General features: G+C 44.6%; 1 protein-coding gene across 4 annotated transcripts in view; it reads left to right on the forward strand.

Moving 5' to 3' along the window:
- LOC144756203 (E3 ubiquitin-protein ligase TRIM39-like) overlaps positions 1–26653 on the forward strand; it is a 115087-nt gene that overhangs the window by 39084 nt on the left and 49350 nt on the right. For all 4 annotated transcript variants that reach the window (XM_078645810.1, XM_078645811.1, XM_078645813.1 and 1 more), the window contains one exon: positions 21920–22029. In XM_078645810.1, the coding sequence (XP_078501936.1) occupies positions 21920–22029 (110 nt within the window). The remainder of the gene's footprint in view (positions 1–21919; positions 22030–26653) is intronic.

Here is a 26653-nt window from a genome sequence, read left to right on the forward strand (position 1 = left end):
AGTAATTAATGTGCTGGCGTACACGTTGCAGGGAATTCCATGGCTTATGAAGCTGCAAAAGCAACAGTTCACACTGCTGTAGTTTTTGCAATTACTCTTTGAAGTTTGAGGATCGACAGAGACATCATAGTGGCTGTCAACGCTGTTCGCAATGACACTCTTCCGAAAGGCTTTCCACTCAAATACTCCTACAAGTTAGATGCACTAAATATTCCTCATTCCTGGAGTGAAGGATAGAGTAATACCAGACACTGATCGCAGGATGTGTTTAATACTAGCTGCATATTAGGGTCTGGCATCTGCACATGCAGAGGTGGCTAACATAGCTTCATTACTGAAGCAACACTACTGATGACCGGGTCTTTACAAACAGACCAAGGACTTTGTCCTCAAATGTGTCATCTGCCAGCAGAAGAAGAGTTCTACCGTGGCGCATCCACCCCAGACACCGCTACTGATTTCAAACAAACTTCTGGCTTGTGATTGTTTGGACCATTGCGGCCCCTTGTCATCAGATCGGACTTACAAGTACATCTTGGTAGCAGTTGTATTGTATTGTATTGTAATTGCATTTATATAGCGCTTACTACTCCTAACGAGGCGTCAAAGCGCTTTTTCGGCGAGTAGCACGCTACTCCGGGACCCATAGAGGATTAGTGTGGAATTAGTATAGTGAAACATGCAAGTAAATTTTAAGTGGTGGATAGGTTAGTCAGTTATTTGGATACCGAAAGGATAACAGAAGGATAGAAGAGGGAAAAAAAGGTTTGTATGTATATAGCGCTTGTTACCCCTGATGGGATGTTGAAGCATGCTACTCCGGAAACCCTTAAAGGATTAGTGCCGAATAAGTATGGTGAAATATTAAAGTAATTTGAGTGGTGGATATTAGTCAGTTATTTGGAGTGTGAAGGGTAGCGGAGGGATAAAAGGGAAGAAAGGTTTGCATTCATGTGGCACCTGTTACCCCTGATGGGTGTTAAAACGCTTTTCTTTCTACTCCAGAACCCATAAAGGATTAGTGTTAAAAATTAGTATAGTGAAGTATGAAGTAATTTGAGTGGTGGATATGGTATTCAGTTATTTGGATAGAGAAGGGTAGGTTGCGGGATAGAAAAGGGAAAGAGGCTTGTGTATATATATAGCGCTTGCTATCCCTTAATGGGGTTTTGAAGCGCTTTATTGGCGAATAGCACACTACTCTAGAACCCATAAGGATTACTGTTGAATTAGTATGGTGAAACATGAAAGTCATTTGAGTGGTGGATATGTTAGGCAGTTATTTGCATTGAGAAGGACTGGAGAGGGGTTGAAAAGGGAAAAAGGTTTGTGTTTATATAGCACTGGTAAACCTGATGGGGTGTTGAAAAGCTCCATTGGCGAGTAGCGGGCTACTCTGGAACTCATAAAGGATTAGTGGTGAATTGGTATAGTGGAATATGGAAATTGAGAAATGAACATGTTCGTCTGTTATTTTGATTGAAAAGGATAGTGGAGGGACAGAGGAGTGGGATTTTCTTTTTTTTTTGAGGTCGTTGCAGTAGGAGGAGGCTTTTGGATGAGTAAAAAAGGGGGTTTTGAGGGAAAGAGTCAGAGGGGAGAGTTTATAACGGTTTGTTTTGGGGATAGGTATAGTAAAATAGGTGTCCGATGATGCAAGGAGGGGTAGAGTAGGAGAGAGTCTAGAAAGCGTTATTTTGGGATCATAGTAGGGGTATGGGGTTTGGGATAAATAAGAGTGGATGTAGAAGATATATTAATAGATGTATAGGGTGAGAGATAGGGTAGTGCATTGGAAAAAGTAGTAGAAAGAAGTTTGAGATGAGTCAGAAGGTTGGGCCAGAGGATATATTGAGAGAAGTATAGGCTTAGCAATAGGGTAGTGCATTTGAAATGCAAAATTAGAAGAAAGTGATAAATATATAGATCCATAAGTACATTGATAGTATATAGATGCATAAAGGAGGTAAGTATATGTAGATTAAAGATATTGATAGAGGCACAGGATGAGAAATAGGATACTGCATTGGATATGCTTTTTCAGGAGAAAGGTAACAGACACACAGATCCAAGTACATGGATGGTACATGGATGCACAATGGAAGTAAATACATGTAGACCAAAGATGATTTAAAAAAAAAAACATAATTATTATACATGTTTATACAAAGTAATACACAATATGGGCGAATTTTGCGAATCAGCGGTTCCCAAATTTGCGCGAAATCGCAAACAAATCTGCGGATTTCCCCTCGAAATCGCGGAATTTTTTGCGATTTTGCACCACCACTAGTGTGTGGGGGGGGAACGGGGGGGCTTCCATGCGAGTTCACATGCCTCTTGTGTGTATAAAAGGACAGGCAACGATCAGAGCAGCAGATCCGGGGAGAAAGAAGCTTGTGGTCTCAGGAACTGCACGGGCATAGAGCTCGTGAAAGTCAAGGATGCAAAGGCCTCCATCAAGCATCATAGCTAATTTTCGACGGTAGATATGGGGAGAACACACACCTGCCCAGCCTGGACAAAACGCACATTTTTTTGGGGCTGATTAACGTTGCCATCGCGCTGAAGGGCGCCGGGGTCCCTCGAGTGAGCTGTCCATCATAGTGGCTAAAGGGCGGGAAGACGGTGCACACCACTAGTGTGGGGCGGGCCAACGGGCGGGCTTCTATGCGAGTTCACATGCCTCTTGTGTGTATAAAAGGACAGGCACCGATCAGAGCAGCAGATCCGGGGAGAAAGAAGCTCGTGGTCACAGGAACTGCACGGGGATAGAGCTCGCGAAATTCAAGGATGCAAAGACCTCCATCAAGCATCATAGCTAATTTTCGACTGTAGATATGGGAAGAACACACACCTGCCCAGCCTCGACAAAGCGCACATTTTTTTAGGTTGATTAACTTTGCCATCGCGCTGAAGGGCGCTGGGGTCCCTCGAGTGAGCTGTCCATCATAGTGGCTAAAGGGCGGGAAGACGGTGCACACCACTAGTGTGTGTGGGGGGGGGGGCAAACGGGCGGGCTTCTATGCGAGTTCATATGCCTCTTGTGTGTATAAAAGGACAGGCACCGATCAGAGCAGCAGATCCGGGGAGAAAGAAGCTCGTGGTCACAGGAACTGCACGGGGATAGAGCTCGTGAAAGTAAAGGATGCAAAGGACTCCATCAAGCATCATAGCTAATTTTCGACAGAAGATATGGGGAGAATACACACCTGCCCAGCCTGGACAAAACACACATGTGTTTTGGGCTGATTATGGAGTTACTGAATTTGACCTTCAACTCAGGCACCTGCTTCATCTATATCTGTAAGTGCTTCCTGCAGGAGCCTCGTTGTCTACTTGTAACTATTCTCTGACCCTGCTTCGAGGGTCAGAGCAGGGTCAGAGAATAGTTACAAGTAGGCAAGGAGGCGCCGCTCAGGAAGCACTTACAGGGTACAGCAGGTGCCCAAGTTGAAGTTAATTTCTTTGTAACCATTTTGTAAATGGTTACAAAGAAATTAGCTTCAACTTAGGCACCTGCTGTAACCCTGTAAGTGCTTCCTGAGCAAAATTCGTCCCGCTCGTGAATTCTCGGATTTTGCCGCGATTCCGCATGATTCGCGGATCGCGAAATCGCGGAAAATCCGTAAATTTGCAAGCGGAACGAATTTTCCGCCCATACTTAGTATATATCTATGGTGAAAATAAATGCGTATATACAGAGGAATATGCTGTAAACATCTCTTTGCGTATGGTGCTTATGTGGGGAAGAGCCAATTCTTGAGTAGTTTTCTGAAGATAAGGTGGTTGTCGGTGGATCTTATGTTGGGGGTAAAGAGTTCCATAGTTTGACTGCTTGAACAGAGAAGGAAGTGCCACCCATGTTTTTTTTCTTGTATCCTGGGATTTTGAGGCGAGATGCCCCTTTAGAGCGTAGGTTCCTTTGTTGAATGTGTTTGGTGATTTCATTCCTGATGAAGAGCGGTCCCATCCCATGTATTGCTTTGTGGGTGATACATAGTAGCTTGAACGTGGATCTTCTGGCTACCGGTAACCAATGCAGGGCTTTCAAGGCAGGTGAGATGTGGTCTCGTGGTTTGATATGCAAGAGTAGTCTGGCAGCCGAGTTCTGAATCCGTTGTAGTCTTTTCATGGTTGTTAAAGGTGATCCGTGGTAGAGGCTATTGGCGTAATCGAGTTTGGACAGAACAAGGGATATGGTAGCTTGGACCTTGTGTGACAATCCCAATTGAGGGAAAATTTGCCGCAGCGTTTTTGTAGTGTCCACTTGGGCATTCATCGACAGCTTGGAGTCCATGATTATTCCGAGGTTTCTTACTTCCTTCGATAATTTTGGTAGTGATCCCAGTACATCAGGCCAGGCGGCAAGCAGGTCGTAATGTTTCCAATCTCCACACATGAGTATTTCCGTTTTTGAAGCATTTGATTTGAGTTGGCTCCAAGTCATCCACTGATCCACGGCTCTGAGACAACTGAAAATTGGGCATTTTTCAATGTCTTTGGGGCATTCCAGTTAAAGGAGTATTTGCGTGTCCTCTGCATAGTTATAGCACGTGAGGTGAAATTGATTGATCAGTACTGGTAATGACTTCATGTAGATGTTGAAAAGCGTGGGCGAGATGATAGATCCTTGAGAGACCCCTGCTTTTGTGGAGTATGGTTTGGACGTTAAAGGTGGGGTATGGATGACATTAGTTCTGTTTCGAAGGTAGGATGTGATCCAGTGTAGAGTGGTTACCTCTATGCCGGCTTCGTAGAGTCTTTGTTTCAGAGTGTCATGTTCAACCGTGTCAAAGGCAGCCGAGAGGTCCAAGAGGATTAGCGCAGCAACCCCGCTGCAGTCAACTGTACTCTTCAGGTCATCCCAGATGGCAAGGAGGGCAGATTCAGTGCCTCTTCCCGGACGGAATCCTGTTTAGAAGTCTGAGAGCTTGTCATTCTCTTCAATGAATTGTGACATCTGGGTGAACGCTGTGCTTTCTATCAGTTTGCCCAGGAAAGGTCCATTTGTAATGGGTCTATAGTTGTCAGGGTTCAGCAGGTCCAACTTTGTTTTCTTCAGTATAGGGCGGATGTGTGCTTTTTTTAGTTATTCTGGAAATATTCTGGTAGTTAAGGAATCGTTGATGATTCTTCTTACTGGCGTGGCAGCAAAGGATGTTAAAAGAATTGTCTTGAAAGTTTGTGGTGGACAGGGGTCAGTAGGGCTTTGACCAGGTCCATAAATTCATCGTGTGAGATGTGTCTGAAGGAACGGAGAGGCTGGGTTAGAGTATTCTTGGATTGTTGTTTTGTAAAGGGGTTAGTGCTTGTGCCTTGTTTCTGTTTTAAGTGTGAGTCCAATGTGTCAGGATGAGTTCCTTCTAGGCAATTTGGGTTGCGGAATTCATTGAGTATTTTATAGAATTCTTTATTTGCACATTTAGCATTTTGAATTCTGTCTGAATAGTACCTTTTCCTAGCTTTTTTGATAGCTGACTTGCTTGGGGTTTGTTTTGAGCCAGGTACGTTGCAGCTTTCTAATTTGTTGTTTTATGTCTTTTACTTTCTAAGTTTCTCCAAGGCAATGGATTCCTGCTTTTGTTTCGCCTTTCAGCTTTTTCATGGTATGGTGGTTGCTGCCATCATGCCGATTTACATACACGGAGTAGTCAACATTTAGGAAGGACACGTTTTCAAATCTACATGTAGATGGCAGCAACCACCATACCGTAAAAAAGCTGAAAGGCGAAACACGTCGGTGTTCGAGCAAATCTTGCCATTATTGAAGCAGCATTGGGTATCCTAGAGTATTCTTTGTCTTTTGAAGAATTGGCGATCGGAAAATATATACATATATGTGTGTGTGTGTGTGTGTGTGTGTGTGTGTGTGTGTGTGTGTGTGTGTGTGTATATATATATATATTCCATAAGATTCAATCAATGAAGCGCTCTCAGAAGGCAGGAATGTCACACAGTGTTGGTTTAATTGCTGCTATATATATATATATATATATCAAACTGTGGTTTTTCTCTGCTTTCTAAAAATGTACACCGTGGAAAACGAATAGTATCTCTTCTATCTTTACTGTGACATAACACGACCCTCCCATGTGACGATTGTTATCCAATCACTGGCATTATAAAATGGTGTTTCATTCAAATGAACATTGTCATGTGAACAAGGCTCTTGCGAGCCGAAACGTCGAGGCTTTTTTCTGCACCTTAATTAAAATTGGAGCACTTCAAATGGTCCGTGTCCGTTGCTTTTTTCCTGGCTGGAGTTGGTCCAGAGCGTGAGGAAGGTGACGGTGTGTTGGATATATTAGCCGTGTTGTTTCCAGACCGGCTTTTGACACGAGACCCTTCTCTGAACGGACGGCGCCTAAACCGGAAGCATTCTCCAGAACTTTGTACTGGATGTGGTTACCCCGGAAGGAGTAAGGCGCCTGACCCCCACCGACCTAAGGAACTACGGGCCAGCGTTGCTTAGAAAAATCGTGATCAAGGTAGTCCGCGATTTTGCGGCATGGAAGATTGAAGTTCCTGAGTTTATCTACCTTTGAACAAGTAAGCACGCGGACCGTTTTAGTGGGTGAGAAGTTTTAGTGCACGGCTGAATACACTGGTGGATATTCATCTGCAAACGTGAAAACGCCGTATTTATTCATTTTCTAAGGGTATTGCGGAAATGTCTAATGACAATGTTCGGGACCGGGAAACATTGGCAGCCACGATGTTTCTGATAGCACCCCCCTTCCCATTGACATCAGAGGAAGGATTAATGATGACGCCAGTGGCAGTAACAACAGCGCGATGAGAGATCTAATTAAGGCGCTTGAAAAGAAATCCCGCCTAGAACAATCCAAATGATGGGAATCAAAATCATTACAAAGCTACAGTGAGGTGAATCGAATACCTCGAGGCCTCCGTATACTAACTGCCCCAACATACGAGGATCCCAATCCTGAGCTCATGAGGGAATGGGCAGAGTGCAATTTGGACGCATCACGACGTCAGGTTCAGATCTTAATAAAGTATGCCGATATTGACAGAGCTAAACTATTGGTTGAAATAGCTAGCATTCAGGAAGAGTTGGAGGCCATGGGGGAAGAGGACGAGCGGGGACGTCTGTTAAAAGCAATGAATGAACGCCTTAGAAAGGAAGAAACTAAAATCACAGAAAGAAAAGCCTACAAGTTTGCGAGAGATCGCAATGACTATGAGTTGGGCCAGATTTTTACGTTTTCACGTAAATATGACTCACTCCGTAAGGGGGCAGTGAAGCCAGCCCCACCCAAACCTAAGAATGTTCGTCAAAAACAAACGGCATCAGACTCCACAGCCTCTTCCAACTCTATCTATATCTCTGACATAGAAACGGAATCGGAAACAGACCGCCGCAAACAAATACAGGCGGATAGTGGACCCAAACCTTCACCGGGCCAGGAAATTGCTTTTTTGTGTCAGCAGAGACTGAAATCACTAAGGCTGCGGAATCAAAGAGGTCAAGCCGCAAATGGGCAAATTACCGAAGGCGCCAAAGAAATAGGGCGTCAAAAAGGAGGTTTCCAAAAGAAAAAACGTGGAAAGGGACGAGTTCGGGGGCAGGGAGCTGCCTCCGTACAGAATTAACGGGGGACATTAACCGTACTATCGTCAATCTAACATCTTTACAACTAACAGCAAATGAAGAGGAAATCCTCAAATTAGGTTTGACCTATGCATCTCCTTGCAATTTCAATTATGCGGCGACACGTTGTGATGTGTATAAAGCAGTTCGTAAATTAAAACTACGAAAATTCTACACTTTGAAGGACCGGAATAAAAACACAGCCCAAATTATGAACTCTAATAGCGACATTATGATTGCCACACAAGGTACAAAAATTATTACAGAACTTTGGGAAACAGAGGGAGTTGGCTATGAAGATATTCATGGGAACGAGAATACAGCATTTGATGAAATGGGCAATAGAATTTCGATGGAAACCCATTTCAGGCCACCATCTGTGTTCGTACCAATTTTGCCCAGAGACAATATAGATGTCTTCCATGAAAATGTGGTGGGGGACCTTAAACAACTACAAAGCAAGACATCAAGTAACAAGAAAATGAAACGGCAACATAATGTTCGCACACAACAGTATGAGGTGCTAACTAAGAGACTTTCACAAGATAAGGATATCATAGTGAGGGGAAGTGATAAAGGGGGCAATGTAGTCCTCATGTCTAAAACCGACTACGACCAAGAAGCATATGCTCAACTCAACGATCGTACATGTTATGAACGAACTCAGATGCAAATATTAACAACAATTAAAACGAATTACCATCAAAAATTGTCTAAATGTAAGGCTTCTAAACTTATCAGCGAAGCGGAGTACAAGTATTTGAAAGTTGACCACGCTATTACACACATTTTGTACTTTTTACCCAAAGTGCACAAAGACCCCCAACATCCACCAGGCAGACCTATAATTTCTGCTAGAGGCAGTCTTCTGGAGCACACCTCTGTCTACATTGACTATTTTTTACAGGGGTATGTGCGGAATCTAGACTCAGACATCAAGGATACTGGGGACTTGTTGACCAAAATTATGGACATTGAATGGGTAGTGGGGGATTGGCTTATCTCGCTGGATGTTACATTGCTGTATACCAGCATTTCACATCTAGATGGTATTGCGGCAGCCAAATACTATCTCTCCAAAAGGGGCTCTGAGTTTGAAGATCACAACAAAATGTTATTGAGCATGCTTCAATTTTGTTTGACAAATAATTTGTTTTTGTTCAATCAACAGCTATACCGCCAATTTCAGGGTGTGGCAATGGGGGCCAGCTTCTCCCCTAGCTTTGCATGTTTGCACATGGGAGCTTGGGAGGAGCTGGTCCTCAGACCCAATTACCATAACATTGTTAATAACAACTTGATTAGATGGTATCGTTTTATTGACGACCTGATGATCATATGGAAAGGAAGTAAGGAGGAAGCTTTGAGTTTTATTGAGAGTTTAAACAACAATAACCTGAATCTCAAGTTTACTGCCACCCTTAGCCAAGAATCTATTACATTCTTGGGCACTGAACTATACATTCATGATGGACACCTTGAGAGTAGAATCTTCCGGAAAACAACTGCTGGAAACAGTATACTCCATGGAGCTAGTGCTCACCCAGCGCACTTAATCTCAAGCATCCCCTATGGGGAAATGCTTCGGCTACGCCGAATATGTAGCAATCCCGTAGACCTGAAGGTAGCTCAGGAAGACAGTGTAAAACGATTTTTGGAACGTGGATATTCTGAACAGACAATTCATAAAGCTATAGAGAAATCCATGTTATTAATTAGGGAGGAGCTTTGGACTGGAAGTAAAAAACAGACATTACTTGACACTGTGGAACTTGATAACAGAGTAGATTCTGAGAACAAGAAGTTCCACATGATAACAGGGTACAGCAGGCAACATAAAGAATTATACAAGATCATTAACAAACATTGGCCTCTAGTTATCCGAGATCCTGTCATTGGAGCTACTCTTCCCAAAAAGATCTCACTTACTTTCAGTAAAGCACCTTCCCTTAAAGATAAAATTGTTGATACTAGTCCAGAGCCATTTAACAAAACATCATGGTGGCAACAGAATAAGGGATTTTACCGCTGCAAGACTTGCAAAGCGTGTGTCCATGGAATAAATACTAAAACATACATGGACGGTTTCACTGATCACCCTCACCCCATAACACAGGTTTTAACCTGTAAAACCGAATTTGCGGTCTATGTTCTCCAATGCCCCTGCCTACTAATGTATGTGGGTAGCACGAAGCTTGCGGTGCACAAGCGTATCTACGTGCTATTGCAAATGGTGACAATACTTACCCAGTGGCCCGGCACTTTAGGGAAATCCATCAGAGTAATAATAACTTGCTCAAATACTGGGTAATTGACTCCGTCTTAGCAAGTAGGAGGGGTGGAGACAGGGAAAATAAACTGAGGAGACTTGAAACCAAATACATCCTTTCACTCAACACCAAGAGCCCGGGGGGGCTTAATGTTACGGAGGATCTGTATACGTGCTTACCTTAGTCAACTCTGCTTTTACACAGTATCGAATATAATCTTAAATACTGGTGTAATTTTAGCCCGGCTGGGACTTATACAATGTAGCATATAATATTCAAAATATTCTATATGTTTAAGCTCTTGATTTTTGAATCTGACGTTAACCTGTAGTTACTGCCAATTGTTTAAATACATTTGATTTCATTTGGTTTTGATGGGTATGACTGAGTATGATAGACTAGTTGGGTCTTTGGTCCCTGATAGTCACTCTTACTCAGCCTTTTGATGCACTTTATTTACGGTGATTTTATATACTTTTTAATCACAGTAACATGGAGTATAGATAGTGTTAAAGCGGAGATATCCTAGGAACAAGATATGATTTGTAATTTTTCATCAAAAACATTTACTTATGACTGTTGATCTGAATATTCTTGTAAATATTTTTAACCATATGTATGGTCTCTGGGAAATATTAATTGGATATACAAGATACAGTATTGTAATGATAGAATCCTAGATTGGGATAGGTGACTTATCATATGATAATTTTTGCACTGTTATGCTACATTTTGCACATTTGCTAGGTGTTGCACATTAGGAATTGCACTATTGCGAATTTTGCACAGTTAAGACCAATATGCATTTGCACTTTATTATACTAGAGCGCTTAATACTGTATGATATGTATATATTGGTATTTCACCAACAATTGTTATTCTCAATTCATTCAAGTCAAGTCATTCAAGTCAAGTCATTAGAAGATATGATGAAATTTATATATTTGTTCTGGAATAATCTGTGTATGAATTTGCACTTTAAATAGTGTGTATCCATTGTTAGGAATCTGGTATTTTACCGTGACTCGTTAACAAACTGTGGTTTTTATCTGCTTTCTAAAAATGTACACCGTGGAAAACGGATAGTATCTCTTCTATCTTTACTGTGACATAACACGACCCTCCCATGTGACGATTGTTATCCAATCACTGGCATTATAAAATGGTGTTTCATTCAAATGAACATTGTCATGTGAACAAGGCTCTTGCGAGCCGAAACGTCATGAGGCTTTTTTCTGCACCTTAATTAAAATTGGAGCACTTCAAATGGTCCGTGCCCGTTGGCTTTTTTCCTGGCTGGTGTTGGTCCAGAGCGTGAGGAAGGTGACGGTGTGTTGGATATATATATATATATATATATTCACTGAAAAAACCATAGGTTATACACCATATATAGTTAGGAATTAGCATTTAAAAAACCTTATTTTACTCACACAAAACCATTGAAATTCCATATATAGTTAGTTGTACTAACTATATATCGCGCACCCGCAATCCACTGCTGATCATGTCACATATTACATCATTCATGACATGGTCAGTGACATCACTGATGACATCACTGATGACATCTCAAATGACATCACTGATGACATCACTGATGACATCTCAAATGACATCACTGATGACATCTCAAATGACATCACTGTTGACATCACATCACAACTGAATGAGTGGATGTATAAGTGTCTGAATGAAGGTTTTAGTAGGTGCGTGACTGACTGTATGAGTGAGTGATTAAATGTGTCTCACTGAATGCATAGGTTAGTGACTAAACTGTCTTAATTTGTGCATCATTATGTCTGGTATTCTGTAAACTGCTGCATATGTTGATCAGTAGCTATATAAGTAACTATATGGGTTATTGATTGATTGTCCAAGTATTTGTATGGGAGACTGAGTGTGTGTGTGGCTGGCTGGGACATGTGTGACTCTGTGCAGATCAATGTGTTCTTGTATCAATGATTTATAAGAGATTAAGTATGTGTTAGAATATGTTTGAAAATGTAAGGTACTCTATGTTTAACTGTATAGATTAGAAAATGGAAGTGTGATTGATTCTTTACAGAACTGACTAGGTGTGTGAGTAACTCCAAGGATGAGTGGCAGAGTGTGAGTGTCTGTATAGGGTGTATGAGTGCATATGATAGTGTTGTAAAGATGAGTGATTGTATGTATGAATGATTGTATGGGTGAATGAGTGAATGTGTGTGTAGACGTAGGAATCAGTGAGTGCGTATGTAGTAACTAGTATTGGTGTGTCAATTGTTTAAAAAAATATATTCTGTATTTAACACTGGGTGTAACAGAGGTTATATTAAAGTGTGAGGAGATGCATTGTATTGTCACATGAAGGATATCATCAGTGATGTGACCATTGATGTCAAATGAGATGTCATCAGTGATGTCATTTGAGATGTCATCAGTGATGTCATTTGAGATGTCATCAGTGATGTCATCAGTGATGTCATTTGAGATGTCATCAGTGATGTCATCAGTGATGTCATTTGAGATGTCATCAGTGATGTCATCAGTGATGTCACTGACCATGTCATGAATGATGTAATATGTGACATGATCAGCAGTGGATTGCGGGTGCGCGATATATAGTTAGTACAACTAACTATATATGGAATTTCAATGGTTTTGTGTGAGTAAAATAAGGTTTTTTAAATGCTAATTCCTAACTATATATGGTGTATAACCTATGGTTTTTTCAGTGAATTTTCAAGGTTTTGTAAATGCTAATTCCTAACTATATATGGTCTATAACCTATGGTTTTTTCAGTGAATTTCATTGGTTTTTTAAAAGCTAATATCTATAGCTGTAAAATGTATTCTTCTTTAAATACAAAAATATATTTTATATGTTTATTAATTATTTTTTTTAAATATTTTTTTTGTTTCGCTCCCGGTCCGCGAACCGGGAAGCTTTCCGTTAGCTCAAATAGATGCCGCGACCCGGTCCGCGAACCGGTAAGAAATCAACATAGTGACGGTATCGCGTTGCCGCGTAATGCGTCTTATGACGTACTGCGTTAGCGCACCCGGAAGTGCCCCGGGGCGCGGACCGAGGCGCGGAGCGCAGCGACCCGGAAGCGATCCGCGTCGCGTCGCGAAAGCGCGACGTATCGCGTTGCCGCGTAATGCGTCTTGTGACGTATCGCGTTAGCGCACCCGGAAGTGTCCCGGGGCGCGGACCGAGGCGCGAAGCGCAGCGAACCGGAAGCTAACCGGGGAGCGTTCCGCAGCGCGTAACATGAGCGTGAGAGGTCATGTGACTTGGTAATAAAACTTTTCATTGGTTCATTTCACTTTTGGTTTCATAATAATGGAAGGCTAGGTCAGGTGACCTAAAAATAACACTTTTCATTGGTTGAGAACTTTTGCTTTTCCCAAATGATGAAAATCCCTCCTTCTTTCCTCACTCTGACTTTCATCTTGGTGAGAGAAAGACCCTTTTACTTTATTGAGAAATGGCTTCCATTGTTGCTTCAGGTAGTGTTCCCCCACCACCACCCCCACCTCCTCAAGGGAAGAAAGGACCACCTGCTCAACCAATGTTTGAGGAAGATCAAGAAGAGGAGGAAGAGGAGGAAGAGCCTCAGTTTTTGCCAGAGGAGCCCAGGAGGTACAACAGAAAGGAAAATTACATCTGGCAATTTTTTACATTTCCAGCTGGGCAAAAAAAAGTTAACGCAAGATATGTGTTTTGCCGTATTTGCAAAGATCGACTGTCAAGGGGCACTGACAAGAAGTACAGCTTCGGCAATTATACTATGCACAGGCATATGAGTAGGTGGCACCCAAATAATTATAGTGCTGCCCAGCTGCGTGATGAACAAGAAAATCCCCTGGCAATGGTGAGAACATCTGCTGTGAAAGAAATATCGGGACCAGAGGCGAGGGAGGTGATCCCGAATATTCAAATAGACATGGGGGAAGTAAGGCAAGTGTGCGTGTGGTGCGGACAAACACTTTGCCACGGAGAAAGAAGCATTATTCTTATAATGAGAGCTATCAGAAATCATGATTGCCCGAAACGCCCCAAAAAATAAATTCTTCTTTTTTTCGTTGCTCCTGTTGAGCCCTTCTCAATGAATCATTTTTGTTTCCCCCCTCCCCCCCAAAAAAACAAAAAAATTACAAAATGTTCAGAAAAAACAAAAAAAATATAAAAAATGTTCAGAAAAATAATAAAAAAAATTTAAAACAACAAAAACCAAAAAAATAAGTTCTTTTCAGAACTACCTCCCCATTATAAAAAAAATTGGTAGAATTTTTGAAACTCTGCCAATCTCTATTTCTTATAGTTCGCTTACAGTTCGCACACCGGTACGCGAACCAGGAGCGAACCCAAAAATTTTTTTTAAAAAAAAGAACAGTAAGTATAAGGGAAGGAAACAGACAGTTATGTTACAAGAAAGACATACATACAGCATTTGAAAAGTCTATCATTCATTTTTCATTGCAGTACGCTGCCCAGAACGCTTCCCGGTTCGCGGACCGGGCGCTACCCACGAAAAAAAACAAAAAAAATATTTTTTTTTTGCCCCGCGGGGCCCTTTTAAAGCCTCCACATTAAACCTAGGGGGTCAGGGAGGATCTACTATACCCCCTTATGGTTATTTCCCCCTTTGTTTTGGCCTCCTCTTGTCTCTCAATCCTACCGAGAGACAAGATGGCGGCCGCTCCGGACTGTTTAGAATGTTGACAGACACCGGAGAACCAATCAGCTTCGCTACGCGAAGTTCCGATACGCGTAAGGTCCGCGAACCGGGGCGCTGCCTGGTCCGCGCTTACAGATATATATCTTTTTTTAAACGTTAATTTCTCAAAATCCACTGGAGCACATATATTGAGACCTACAAAAGGCACATCGGGCTACCAGTCCCTACAATTTTGCCAAGTTTCGTGCAAATCCATTCAGCCGTTCGGGCTAAAAGTGAGGCTAACCGCCCTATGGAAAACTCAATGTTAAAAACACGTTTTGGGACCCCCCTTTTTTCTCGGACCCCCCTGGACGAACCCCCCCCAAATTTTCAGGGGCTGCTCAGAAACAAAATGTTCCATTTTCCTGAAAATTTCAGCCAATTCCGTCCACAAACGCCAAAGTTATTAGACATAGAATTTTCAAAAATCCCATAGGGAAAAAATCCTAACTATATATACCTACTGGCGACCGCCAGTAGGTAATATATATATATATATATATATATATATATGTATGTATATATGTATGTATGTATATATATATATATATATATATGTGTGTATATATAAATGAGTGTGTATGTGTGTATATTACCTACTGGTGGTCGGCAGTAGGTAGTTATAGTTAGGACCTACTTTCCATAGGAAATCCACAACATTCTATTTCCAATACCTTTGGCGCCGATTGACAAATCTTTGCGAGATTTTCAAAACTTTCAGTCCGCTCCTATCCTGAAAGTCTCTGGATGATGCGTGTAGCGGGGGCGGAGTAAGAAAGGGGGGTCCCAAAATGTGTTTTCCCCATGCAATTTCCCATAGCACCTTTAGCCACAGCTACAGCCCGAACTGCTGAAAGGATTTACTCCAAATTTGGCAAAGAGGTAGTCCTCAGTTCAGACATGTGCCTTTTGCTTAAATGGTGTTAATCTGCTCAGTAGTTACTGAGAAAATTACAGTTAAAAGTACATATAAATCTATAGCCGCGGTGGATCCGCGCACCCTGAGCGCACCCTCCCGATCACGCGCTGAATGCTAATTGGCTGTCAAGTGGTTGTCAACATTCGAAACCAGGAACTGTTGGCAGCCATTTTGTGCCTCGGTAGAAGCGAGGCTGAAGAAGTGTGTGGAATAAGTGTGCAAAACGTATAAAGGGGGCATGGTAGAAATACACTGACCCTCTTGACCTGTTTAGGGGGTCCCAGAAGGACTCCCAGGCCCCCCAAAATTATATATTTTTTAAAAACGCAAAGTGCGCGCAGGGTGCGCGGATCCTGCCGTAAAAAAATAAATACAAAATAAATAGAACGGAGCTTCTTTTATAATTAGCCCCTGGCGGTCCAAAATTAATAAATTTAAAGGGGGCCCAGAGGGGCACCCCGGGGACCGCCACCCCCGGGGCTACAAAATAAATTGTTGGGAGGGGCTCAAAAGCCCCTCCTAGTATAATTTGTGGGGGAGGCTCTACTGCCCCCCCAAGCCCCGGGGACCACCATCCCGGGGCTTTCTGTATTGTGAGAGGGGGGCTGCGTGGCCCCCCTCCTGGAGCCCTCCAGGGCCCTGGGGACCGCCACTTCCCCTAGACAAGACCGCCTTGCAGATTTTGCAAGTTACTTTCGTGGCATTAACTTTTTTCTGCCCTGGAGGAAAGTGAAAAACTTCCACACAATTGAAGAATACCTCTCTGGAGGGAGAGGTTCAGCCACAAATTCTTCATTTCCAGAGTGTTCTGAATCAGAAGATGGTGGATTAGTTGCCATTTCTCCAACTTTGCTGAGAAACAGGTGTGCAAAATAGAACAAGCATTTACAATGCAACGGTTTCGCCTTTGGAAAAGTTTGAGCTATTGGCATTGTAAATGACAACATTTGTTTTTGTGTTGGTTTTGAAAACAGATAAATAAATGGCATTGTCCTTTACATTGCCAATCGCTCTAACTTTTCCAAAGGCGAAACCGTTGCATTGTAAATGCTTGTTTTTCTCTTTCCTTCTAATTCACTCTCGGGGTGAGCGAGTTCTGCTGTGGAAGCGGAGGCAGGGATGGCTCATAATAACACCCATCCTCTTTTATCCACTCCAGCCACAAGCTGAAATCGCGGCCTACTTGCAGATCTCGCGGGACTGCCGCGACGGGAGCCGTGAATACTAATAATCCGTCTGGGACGTGCCTACCTCCTCCTGGCCATCCATCCATCCCTCTGCGTGCAGAGTGAGCGCGCAGAGGACTGAGCTCTGAGCAGGGACAACGCGTGGGGGCAGACAGAGGCAGGAGCAAAACAAACCCGACCCGGCTTATACACAAACTCAAAAACTGAAAAATAACCGACCCATGCGCGTCGCTGCACTGCCTTAAAAATCATTCTCATTGTATTGTATTGTATTGTAATTGCATGTATATAGCGCTTACTAGCCCTGACCACTGACGAGGCGCATTCAGAGCAATGCAGAGAATTACTCGATTTGCTCACTTGAAATGTGCGCATTTTTTCAATTTCCAAAGTACAGCCTATTACAGCTATCATAATCCCCCACAATAACACAGAAGCAGCGGGGACATAAGAGCCACCAGAGACCCGCAGCCCCTCCCGTCCTCACACATTGAAGAGCACGCGCGCCCAGAGAAACACAATTCATCACAGTTATTAATCACACGGCGGCTCCCGGTCCCCGCAGCAGTGTAAGGCGTGTGGGACATATCTGGGGCAGGAGCGCGGGTGAACAGCGAAACAGAGAAGAGACATTGTGCTGGGAAATAAAAAATGCAGCCTGAAACCAAAAGCTAGCTTTAAACAATTCATGACGTTAGAAAGAAGTTCGAAGATGCCAGGCGACCGCCGTTGTTCAAAACCTCTCCACGCCCCCAGTGCAGCAATGCAGTGATGCCTTGCCGACCATAATCTCCAGGACTGATTTAAATAAACAGCAGGTGCCGCGTTTCTTTACTCCCCCCCCCTACCTCCATTCACCCCTGCCCCCCTTCCTCCACCGCTCCCTGCCAGGGCTTTGTTCCTGGGTGTCATTACAGTACAGACAGGCTGACCCATTCCTCACCTGCGTGCATGCGCGAGGGGTGCAGGGTTTTGGATACAGACGAAGAGGGACCAGGCAGGGTGCGATGTGAGGGCTGAGGAGCCTGTCAGGGTGAGAGTGTGTGGGTTGAGAAAATGATGGGGGGGGGGGGTGCACGTGTGCGAGGCTCAGGTACGAGAGAAGGGTTTGTTGAGGGGGTTTCTGCGGATATGCGGGGGTCTCAGTTGACGAATGGAGCTGCGCAGTGCTGGGTAGCACCAAAAGACAGGGGCTCAGGGTAGGTGTGCGGAAGAGGGGGCGTGCAGCGATGCAGCATGGTGCACGCAGGACTGTGAGGTGGTGAGCAGTGCTGAGGAGCAGCAGGGTGGCGTGTGCAGAGGGGTGCATGGAAGCTATGGGGGGGGGGGGGTGGATTTAGAGGCTGTACACAGTGAAGAATGGGTGTCTGCCTCTGGACTGTGATGGGCACACACGCCATCGAGTGTCAATCTGTCCTACTTGCTGCTTCTGTTACCCCCCGACGGTGCCCAGAGAATACCCCCATCATGTATCCACTGCCAGGAGGCGCCAATGTTCTGCACCTGCCCCGATGGCACACAGACTCTAGGAGGCGCCTGCAGCCTCGGGCGCAGACCCAGATAGGATCTGTCGTGGCTCAGACCCCCGGCAGCTGGTTCCATCACCCATGACAGCGCCAGGGTTCACTGGCGGGTGGCGGGGACTGGTGAGCCACAATCACCCTCCCCGGCGCTGCCCCATCCTCTCACCGTGTTTTGTTATGCCGGGGGATCACGGTCCTATGGAGACAGGCTTCCCGCTGCCGCTCTCCGCCCCTCTCATCAGCCAGAGCCTCGTGCCTGCTGCCTGCATCCAGGCTTAGGTGTCTGCTCACCTGCCGCCTTCTCGCTGCTCGCTCTCTCCCCGACACCGACAATGTGTCCCGACGCCCCTCTCCCCTTGCAGGCACTCACCGGGTCCGGCGGCTGCTGGAGGAGAGCTCCCGCTCCTCGGGACTCTCCGGGGCCGCAGAGGGACGCTCTCTTTCCCCGGGGCTCCTCCTGTGCTCGGGAGCCTCGGGACGGTCGATGCAGGCTGCTTCCTCCTTCCGGCTCTCTCCTCCTCCTCCTGCGATGACGCGGAAGGGGGCTCGACCGGCTGGGCCAATCCCAGCGCGGCCCGGGCTTGAAGGCGGGCGCTGCTTCCTCCTCTCACTCGGGGCCGCGGCGGTGAATACACGGAGCAATGCCGGGTGGGCACCGGCCTTAAATCTAAATATTAAGCGAGGTGGGCACTCGCTCGGGGTACCACAACAGCGGCAAGGTCCCTGGCAGGGTGGGCACCTGCCAGCGGATAAAATACTCGAAAATCAGGTGCCGGCAATGCCGGACCAGATTCGGGGGCGTTCCCGGCTGACGTCGCGTGACGTCGGCAAAAGCCAAAGAATCTCGGGAACGCCTCCGAATCTGGTCCGGCATTGACGGACAGGCCCCTCGTCCAATGGCTAGGCTCCATTTATGGAGCCAGCCAATGAATGACGAGGGCCGACCCAAAGCCACACTACAGTTCTCATAAGATTTCTCCTGCGCAAAAGCTGCTTGCGCAGCTTTTTGCAGTCGAAACCTAAAAAGAGCAGATCTTGACAGAAGATGTCTTCTCCTCAGGAAGTTCAAACAAGAGTGATTGAAATGGGTGGTGTCCTTCATACTTACAATAGGAAGTGTAATGAACCAATCAGATCTCTTTTTTTCTGGTCACATGGGGTACGCGTAGTCTGCGCGTACGCAGCACGTACTCAAATCGCACCCAGCGCAACTTCGCGAAATTGTATTTATAAGCAATATAACTTTATTGAAAGTTAAAGAATATTTTTATGATTAGTTCAGATAATGCTTGTGTTAATATTTATATTAAATATATACGTTTTTTAACATTAAATTTTTTTGCGGGAGTCGTGCACCCACCGCGTCTGATGATCGTATGACATCACACGCAACTGCGCGACCGGTCACGTCGTGTAATCTGTACATGTCACGTATGCGCTAAGAGTCGCGTACCAATCGCATAGCGTACGCATTGGAAAAGTCGTACCCGTTGCACACCGTACGCAGATCCTACACAAGAGTTTAAAGTGGCGAACAAAAGGGTGCGCTTTGGGTGCTCAACTCCCCAAAAAATTAATAATAAAGAAAATAATATAAATATATTTAAAAGAACATAAAAAATATATATATTTTTTTTTTAAATACATTTTTATTAAAATTGTCTAATGTAACTTGAAAAATAAGATATCTAAAAAAAATTAAAAAATATATAGTAAAACAATTATGAGAAGAAAATAGAACAAGAAATATATTTAAAAAAATATCATTTAAAAAAACCTTTGAAATTCACTGAAAAAAACATAGGTTTCAGACATGTTATAGTTAGGAATTAGCATTTAAAAAACCTTTGAAATTCACTGAAAAAACCATAGGTTTCAAACATGTTATAGTTAGGAATTAGAATTAAAAAATCCTTAGAAATTCACTGAAAAAAACATAGGTTTTAGGGGTGTTATAGTTAGCTGGACATTTCACTTGTACAAAAGCATTGAAATTGCTCTGTTATAGTCAGTTGTACTAACTATAACTCGCACGCCCCCAATCCACTGCTGATGATGTCACAAATTACATCATTCATGACATGGTCAGTGACATCACTGATGACTCATATAAAAATGCACCTGGATCTTGTGTTGCTCTCATGATCTTTACCTAATTTACTTATTCCTGTAGATTATTTGGTTTTGAATTCCTAATTACCTGATTATAGTTCTCCATAACAATTGGAGAAGGCTTATTTTGAGGGGCTTCTCTGTGTGGATTTTCTTCTAGCCTCTGTACTATGGTCTCTTACAGTCAGTCCTCATTTTTTGAGGCACCTCAATTGAAAATAAAGGTTCTAAATATGTTCAAAGCACTTTTGAAGCTGTCACATTCCTTTCCATCTCTGTAAACCCCTTCTTGGGCTCCACTCTGAGCTTTGGGAAATTCTTTGTAAATGTGTAAAGATCACTCCTTGTCCAAACCATATGCAGAAATGCAATGTGGAAACCAAATCAAGTGTGTCTGCTACCGGGACACATAACTGAAAAAGCAAACTCACTACAGAAAGGGAAAACTTGCCTTAAGTTCTTTCAACCACACCAATATAGGTTCTTGATGAGCAGTAACCTAACTTTAGAGTCTATGCGTGTATCCTTGTCCACAAAAGAATAAGTAACACCACCCAGATGAGTTAACACACAACTAGACTATTGAGGGTTTTGTAGTGCTTTAACCTATAACCTGACGTGATGCCACATGCGTTTTCAGCAAATAGCCTTATAACATTATCTTGAGGACCTGGATTTCCATAGATCCGTAAACCTTATACTGAAATCCCAAAATGTAAACCGGTTCAGCAATTTGCATGAAAAATAACATTGCAATGAGGTTTTCAACACATGCCCTAACCCTGTAGGTTTCGTTGTTGGTATTTTGTAATGGAAGCTTGGATACTACTGCTTGAATGCGTTCTGGCGATGCTCCTAATGGTGCACCTTATGGCAGTCCACATGGTGCATACTGTGTGATGCTCAGCTCTCATACAACATGGTGTGGGGGTCTTTCTGAATCTTTATTTGGGCCCGGTTTCATGTTACATGACTCATGTGTCCTTTGGTTGAGTACAACGTTAACCATTGCACCCATCCCCCCCTTTACCCTCCCGTACCGTGGTATTTTAAGGCTAGTGACATGAAACTCTCTTACTGTGTTTAATGATGACACTTAAAACATATGATTTTACTTTGGTTCCTCTTTTTGTGAATCTCCATGCAAAAGGAATGTGTTTGGTCATGGCTTTTATGGCCATATGTTGTATACCATAAAACATTTGGGCTTTTGTAGACTGTCAGTGATTCGGCCTCAAACCTACTGAATTGTGTTTCATTGCAAATGGTGAGAACCCGGAACAAAGGCTGATGTATCTTAGCCATAACATCTTCTTCGCCACTTTTTGTTTGACTGGTGACTAAACAAAGTCAGAGTGAAAGATCTTGGAACCACACATTTCCTGTAACCACTGACTGATCCAGGACTCAGTGAAAAGTATGTTGAGAGTGCAGTGAAATCCATAAGAGAAAGCCACGTAGGATGAAGCAGTGAGTGTCTGCAGAGTGTGCTACACCCCTGGTGTAGATGACAGAGTTCAGTTAGAGTAAGCCGAGTATGCTGCTGAGAATCATTTTCCTGCATTACTCTGTAATCCACAGGTGTAATAACGTGAAGGCCCAAAAACCTCCAGAAGATGTGGTCGTGGAGCAGACTCTGAAGAGCATTGGAGAACATGCCTCCTTGCAAGATAAACTCTTGGAATTAAAAGGTATGCAGACATCTGATTGAAAGGGAAAGCCCAAGTATATAAGAATTATTCATGTTGAAAGCATGATACGAAGCAGACTTTATATACAGGCAAATGTTACAGCAAATGGAGGCCTTGTTCTGTGACGGTTAGGTTGGAGGGTCATGTAAGCTAATCAGTGATTGTTTGCAGAAGTGGAGAAGAATAAAGCGTGAGAGAAGAGTAAATTCTGAATATAGCAAGAAGGGAGGTGGTGTAAATGGTGCTGGTCTTTGGTGATAATGAAAGGACGGCTGAACAGGAAGCGCAGTGAGACTGTAATGCACGTAATCCAAAGGATGCCTGTGATTCTCAATCGGGTTTCCGTGCCAATTATAGCACGGAGACAGCCCTCGTGGAGGTGACCGACGCCATCAGGGAGACGCTCGATCGAGGGGGAAAGGCGATGTTGGTCATGTTGGACTTGTCGGCGGCTTTTGACACCGTCCCTCATGCTGGTCTCCTTTTAAGACTCAGGGAGATCGGACTGCGGGGGACGGTGTTGGATTGGTTCCAATCCTTTCTATCGGGCCGCCGACAGGTGATCTGGGCTCCACCGTTCTCAGCTGAAATGCCATCGCTAGAGGTCGGGGTTCCTCAAGGTTCCATTCTGAGCCCCACCATTTTTAAAATCTGTAGGGCTCCTCTGGCGATGGTAGCGGAGGCTTTTGGGGCCCGGGTCATCTCATATGCTGATGACACCCAGCTCCTGTTCACGTGCAGCAAAGGAGAGGTCTTTGACGGCGACAGGATCAAAGACTGTCTGAGTGCAGTCTTTGCGTGGTTTCAGCGGCACAGCCTGAAATGCAACTCGGATAAGTCTGAGCTGCTTTTCTTTGGCTGTGCCCCCGACCCGAGCTGGAAGTCATGGTGGCCTCAGGACATGTTCCCTCCTGAGAAGTCATCCTCCCAAGTGAAAAATCTTGGAGTGGTATTTGATGACGATCTATCGTTTCGTCCCCATATTATGGGACTAGCAGGGAAATGCTTCGGCATTCTTAAAATGCTGAGGAAATTTCTGCCACTGCTTTCCCTGCAATATCGAAAGACTATAGTCCAGGCACTAGTAGGGTCACGGTTAGATTACGCAAACGCGCTTTTTGCAGGCCTGCCCAAGTATCTTCTGGCTAGACTGCAAATCGTTCAAAACTCGGCGGCCCGAGCCATATTTGGCCTGCCAAGAAGAGCCGGTGCTTCTCTGCTTTTAAATAGGTTGCATTGGTTACCTATTTCTAAAAGAATCAGGTTCAAAATTCTCACGCTGGCGTTCAAAGCCCTTCATTATGTAGGTCCCAACTACATTAGAAAGAGTACTGCTTTCTATGTGCCACGGAGGATGCTGCGGTCAGCTGATTTGGCCAAAATGGAGGTGCCTACTGTCAAACGAGTTCGGATGGGAGGACGGTCCTTCCAATATATGGCAGCGTGCCTCTGGAATGAGCTCCCTCTCTCCCTCCGCAAAGCTAACAGCCTTTTAGCTTTTAGGAAAGAGCTGAAGACCATGCTCTTTTCCGTGTAATCACTGTGACTGTAGCGTTTTTTGCCTTTGTATTCTAGGACTTCAGGCCTCTTTGCCAAAGCGCCGGGACACCTCCTGGGGTAGCCGTGCGCTCTAAAAGTACGGCCTTAACATAACATAACATAACAGTTCACTGTATTTGAACTGAAGATTTTGTTATGTGCTGCATCAATGTGCTGCTGCATGAATGTCTATGAAAGTGTTCTGTAGTATGTATGACTGTAGCGTAGACTTCTTTGAGAGATCGATTCATATCTTTCTTTCTTACAAATAGAATGTGGTCTGCTGGATGCGGCTTCAAGACTTGAGAATATTTACTGTATTTCCAAATTAATTGAGGCGTGTGACCCAGGAAGGAAACAGTACTTCCAAGTAGTTATAAATACCTGAATATTGTAACTGAGTGAATTGTTTATTGGTGTGGATGGTAGTTAGCCATAAGAAATAAAGTCATTAACGTGCGGTCCAGACAAAGGTGTCAGGAATGTAATCCTGAGCTTAACCTGTGATTACTATGACACACAGCAGTCAGGGTTAGCAGAAATGTGTAAAGCATTTACGAGTACCAAAACAGTTAGAAAGTCAACAACACAACACAATTACATTGAAATTACAAAAAGCAAAACAGGGGAACCACAGACATGAGATTGTAAAGATTAGTTGGGTAAGGTGGCAGACTGTACACAAGAAAGTTCAAACTAAGGGGGTCATTATGATGGCGGACGGACCTGCGTCCATCCGCCACCCCAGAGGTGGAGGGACCGTCCGCAGGGGCAGCGGAGGTCCCTCCGTGCGAATTAGGATGTGACCGCCACCCTGGCGGTCACATCCTGTATTTTTAACATTGCGGCAGGTGCTGCTTAAAGCAGCACCCGCCGCAATGTTAAAACTGCATGCAGTGCATTTGCATGCACAAAGCGGCAGGCACCGCGCGGTGCCTGCTGCTTTATTCATGTAAATGCAGGGGGGTACCATAGGTACCCCCCATGTGCACCCCCCACCCCTTGAAACCTTGGGGGCCCGCAACGGGCCCCCAAACTGAAAAGACCACATGCTTTTCCACGGCGGAAAAGCCGCCGTGGAAAAGCATGTTTCCCCATGCATCCTAATATGGCTGGTGGTGTCTGATAGACAACGCCACCATATTAGAGCTTTTCCGCCGCGGTCAAAGCTGCGGACGGTCTTCCCGACCCCCCCCCGCCATCCTAATCTGGCGGGGGGGTCTTTTCTATCACCGCAGCGGTGAATCTGCATCCTCCGGGCTGGCGGAAGCCACCGCCGGCCCGGAGGATGCAGATTCACCGCAATCCTAATCGGCCCCAAGCCCCCACGAAAGTTTTGGATGACCCAGAAAAGCCAGTTGGTGAACCACCCTGGTGTTTGATTTGGTGCACTGTGCAAACGCGAAAGACACTTCCTCTGAAGTGAACATAAGTGCTGTGACCTCCAGGGCCCAACATCCAAAAACAGTTTGCACGATATTAGGCATAGTAGAAATGGTAATATCCGTTACCTCCTTATAGGAAAGATATGTATTTTCCTGCCATGCTTATAGTAGTTGTAGAACCACATTCAAGTCCATAGGCAAGAATGCTTTGGTTAAGAGTCTACAGACTAACGGATGTTCCTCACCCGGAAACTGATGTATGGGACGATGACCCATTGAGCTCCCTGATCTGTATGTATTCAGCGCGCGGTAAGCCAGACCTCTGTCTACCCATTCTAACAAGAAGTTGACCACCTGCTCTATAGCTGCCCCACGGGATCCAAACCCTGTCGTAAAACCAGCGTGACCACCTCCTCCATGCGGACGTGTACCTCTTGACTGTAGAGTTTGCCCAGGCTCTTCTGATAAGGGAGGAAACCCTTGCAGAAAGGCAAGTGATTTCCCAACATCCCTGTAATCCTCACACTCATGAGTCCCTTCCTGAATCAGTTGTTGCAAGTTGCCATGCGAGTCTGTCAGAAGCCGAGGAGTCGGGGAAGTTGGATTGGAAAATCCATAGAAAGTTCCAGAAGAACTGGATCCCAAACTTATGACTTCCAAAGCGACGTCGCCCACACCAGATCAATGCTGTGAGTTTGAGGGAAGCGCATACCCCTGAAATTGACTCCAATCCTGCAGGAAGGCATCTGCTGCTTCTGCAAGGGGATCCAGCTGAAAAAAATTTGAAAGCTGGTAACTGAGCCAAGATTCAAAAAGATGTACTTGACACGTACCCCACCGAACCTTCAGGTTCTGAAGTAAAGAGGGGTCTCGCATTCAGGCACTGTAGTCTGGTAGGTGCCTGGATTGCCAATCCGCAGTCTGATTGAATTTCCACGGCTGAAATTCCGCCATGATTGACAGTTTGTGAACCAGGCATTCGTTCCAGAAGTCCCTGGCCAATTCTGCTAGAACCCTAGTCTTCCTTCCCCTTAACCATTTTATATAGCTCACCTCATAGATGTTGGCGGCCAGGCTCCGAACCACAAAGGATCCGGCCAGTAGCTCTAGGCAATTGAGGTGTAAAGACTCCTCTTGCTCTGACCAACGACCTCCTGTGGTAGTATCCTCACAACGAGTGCCCTCCCATTTCAGTCCTGCATATGCTAGAGCCACCAGTAACGCTCAGTGCACGCTTCTGGAGAAGGAGAAATATCCTGGGGGTACGACAGGGCCTGGTAGTGTAATGGACCTGGAAAGATCGCATGGATTGAAGATGATAGGAGGCCCACAACCTGAGCAAAGTGCTGTAGAGAAACTTTCTCCCTCATCAAAGTTCGGCGCAACTCCCTGCGAATCAAAAGTATCTGCTTTTGGGTAGCTTGATGCATTGGCATACCGTGTCGAACTTGAACCTTAGTACAGTCATTTGTTGTGCCGGACAAAGTCTAACTTCGGATCGATCAAAATAAACCCCAGATAGCAGGTATTGAATCATCTTGAGTTGAGAGAGTAAGATCGATTTCTTGTGGTGCATCAAAAGGATGTTGTCCAGCCTCACTATACGTTGCACACCCCATGCTCGCAGCCACTCCACGACTGGCCGCAAGACTTTGGTGAAGCACTGAGGTGCCGAGGACAACCCGAACGATAGGCAAGTG

Source organism: Lissotriton helveticus, chromosome 5_1 (assembly GCF_964261635.1).
Source record: "Lissotriton helveticus chromosome 5_1, aLisHel1.1, whole genome shotgun sequence".
NCBI lineage: Eukaryota > Metazoa > Chordata > Amphibia > Caudata > Salamandridae > Lissotriton > Lissotriton helveticus.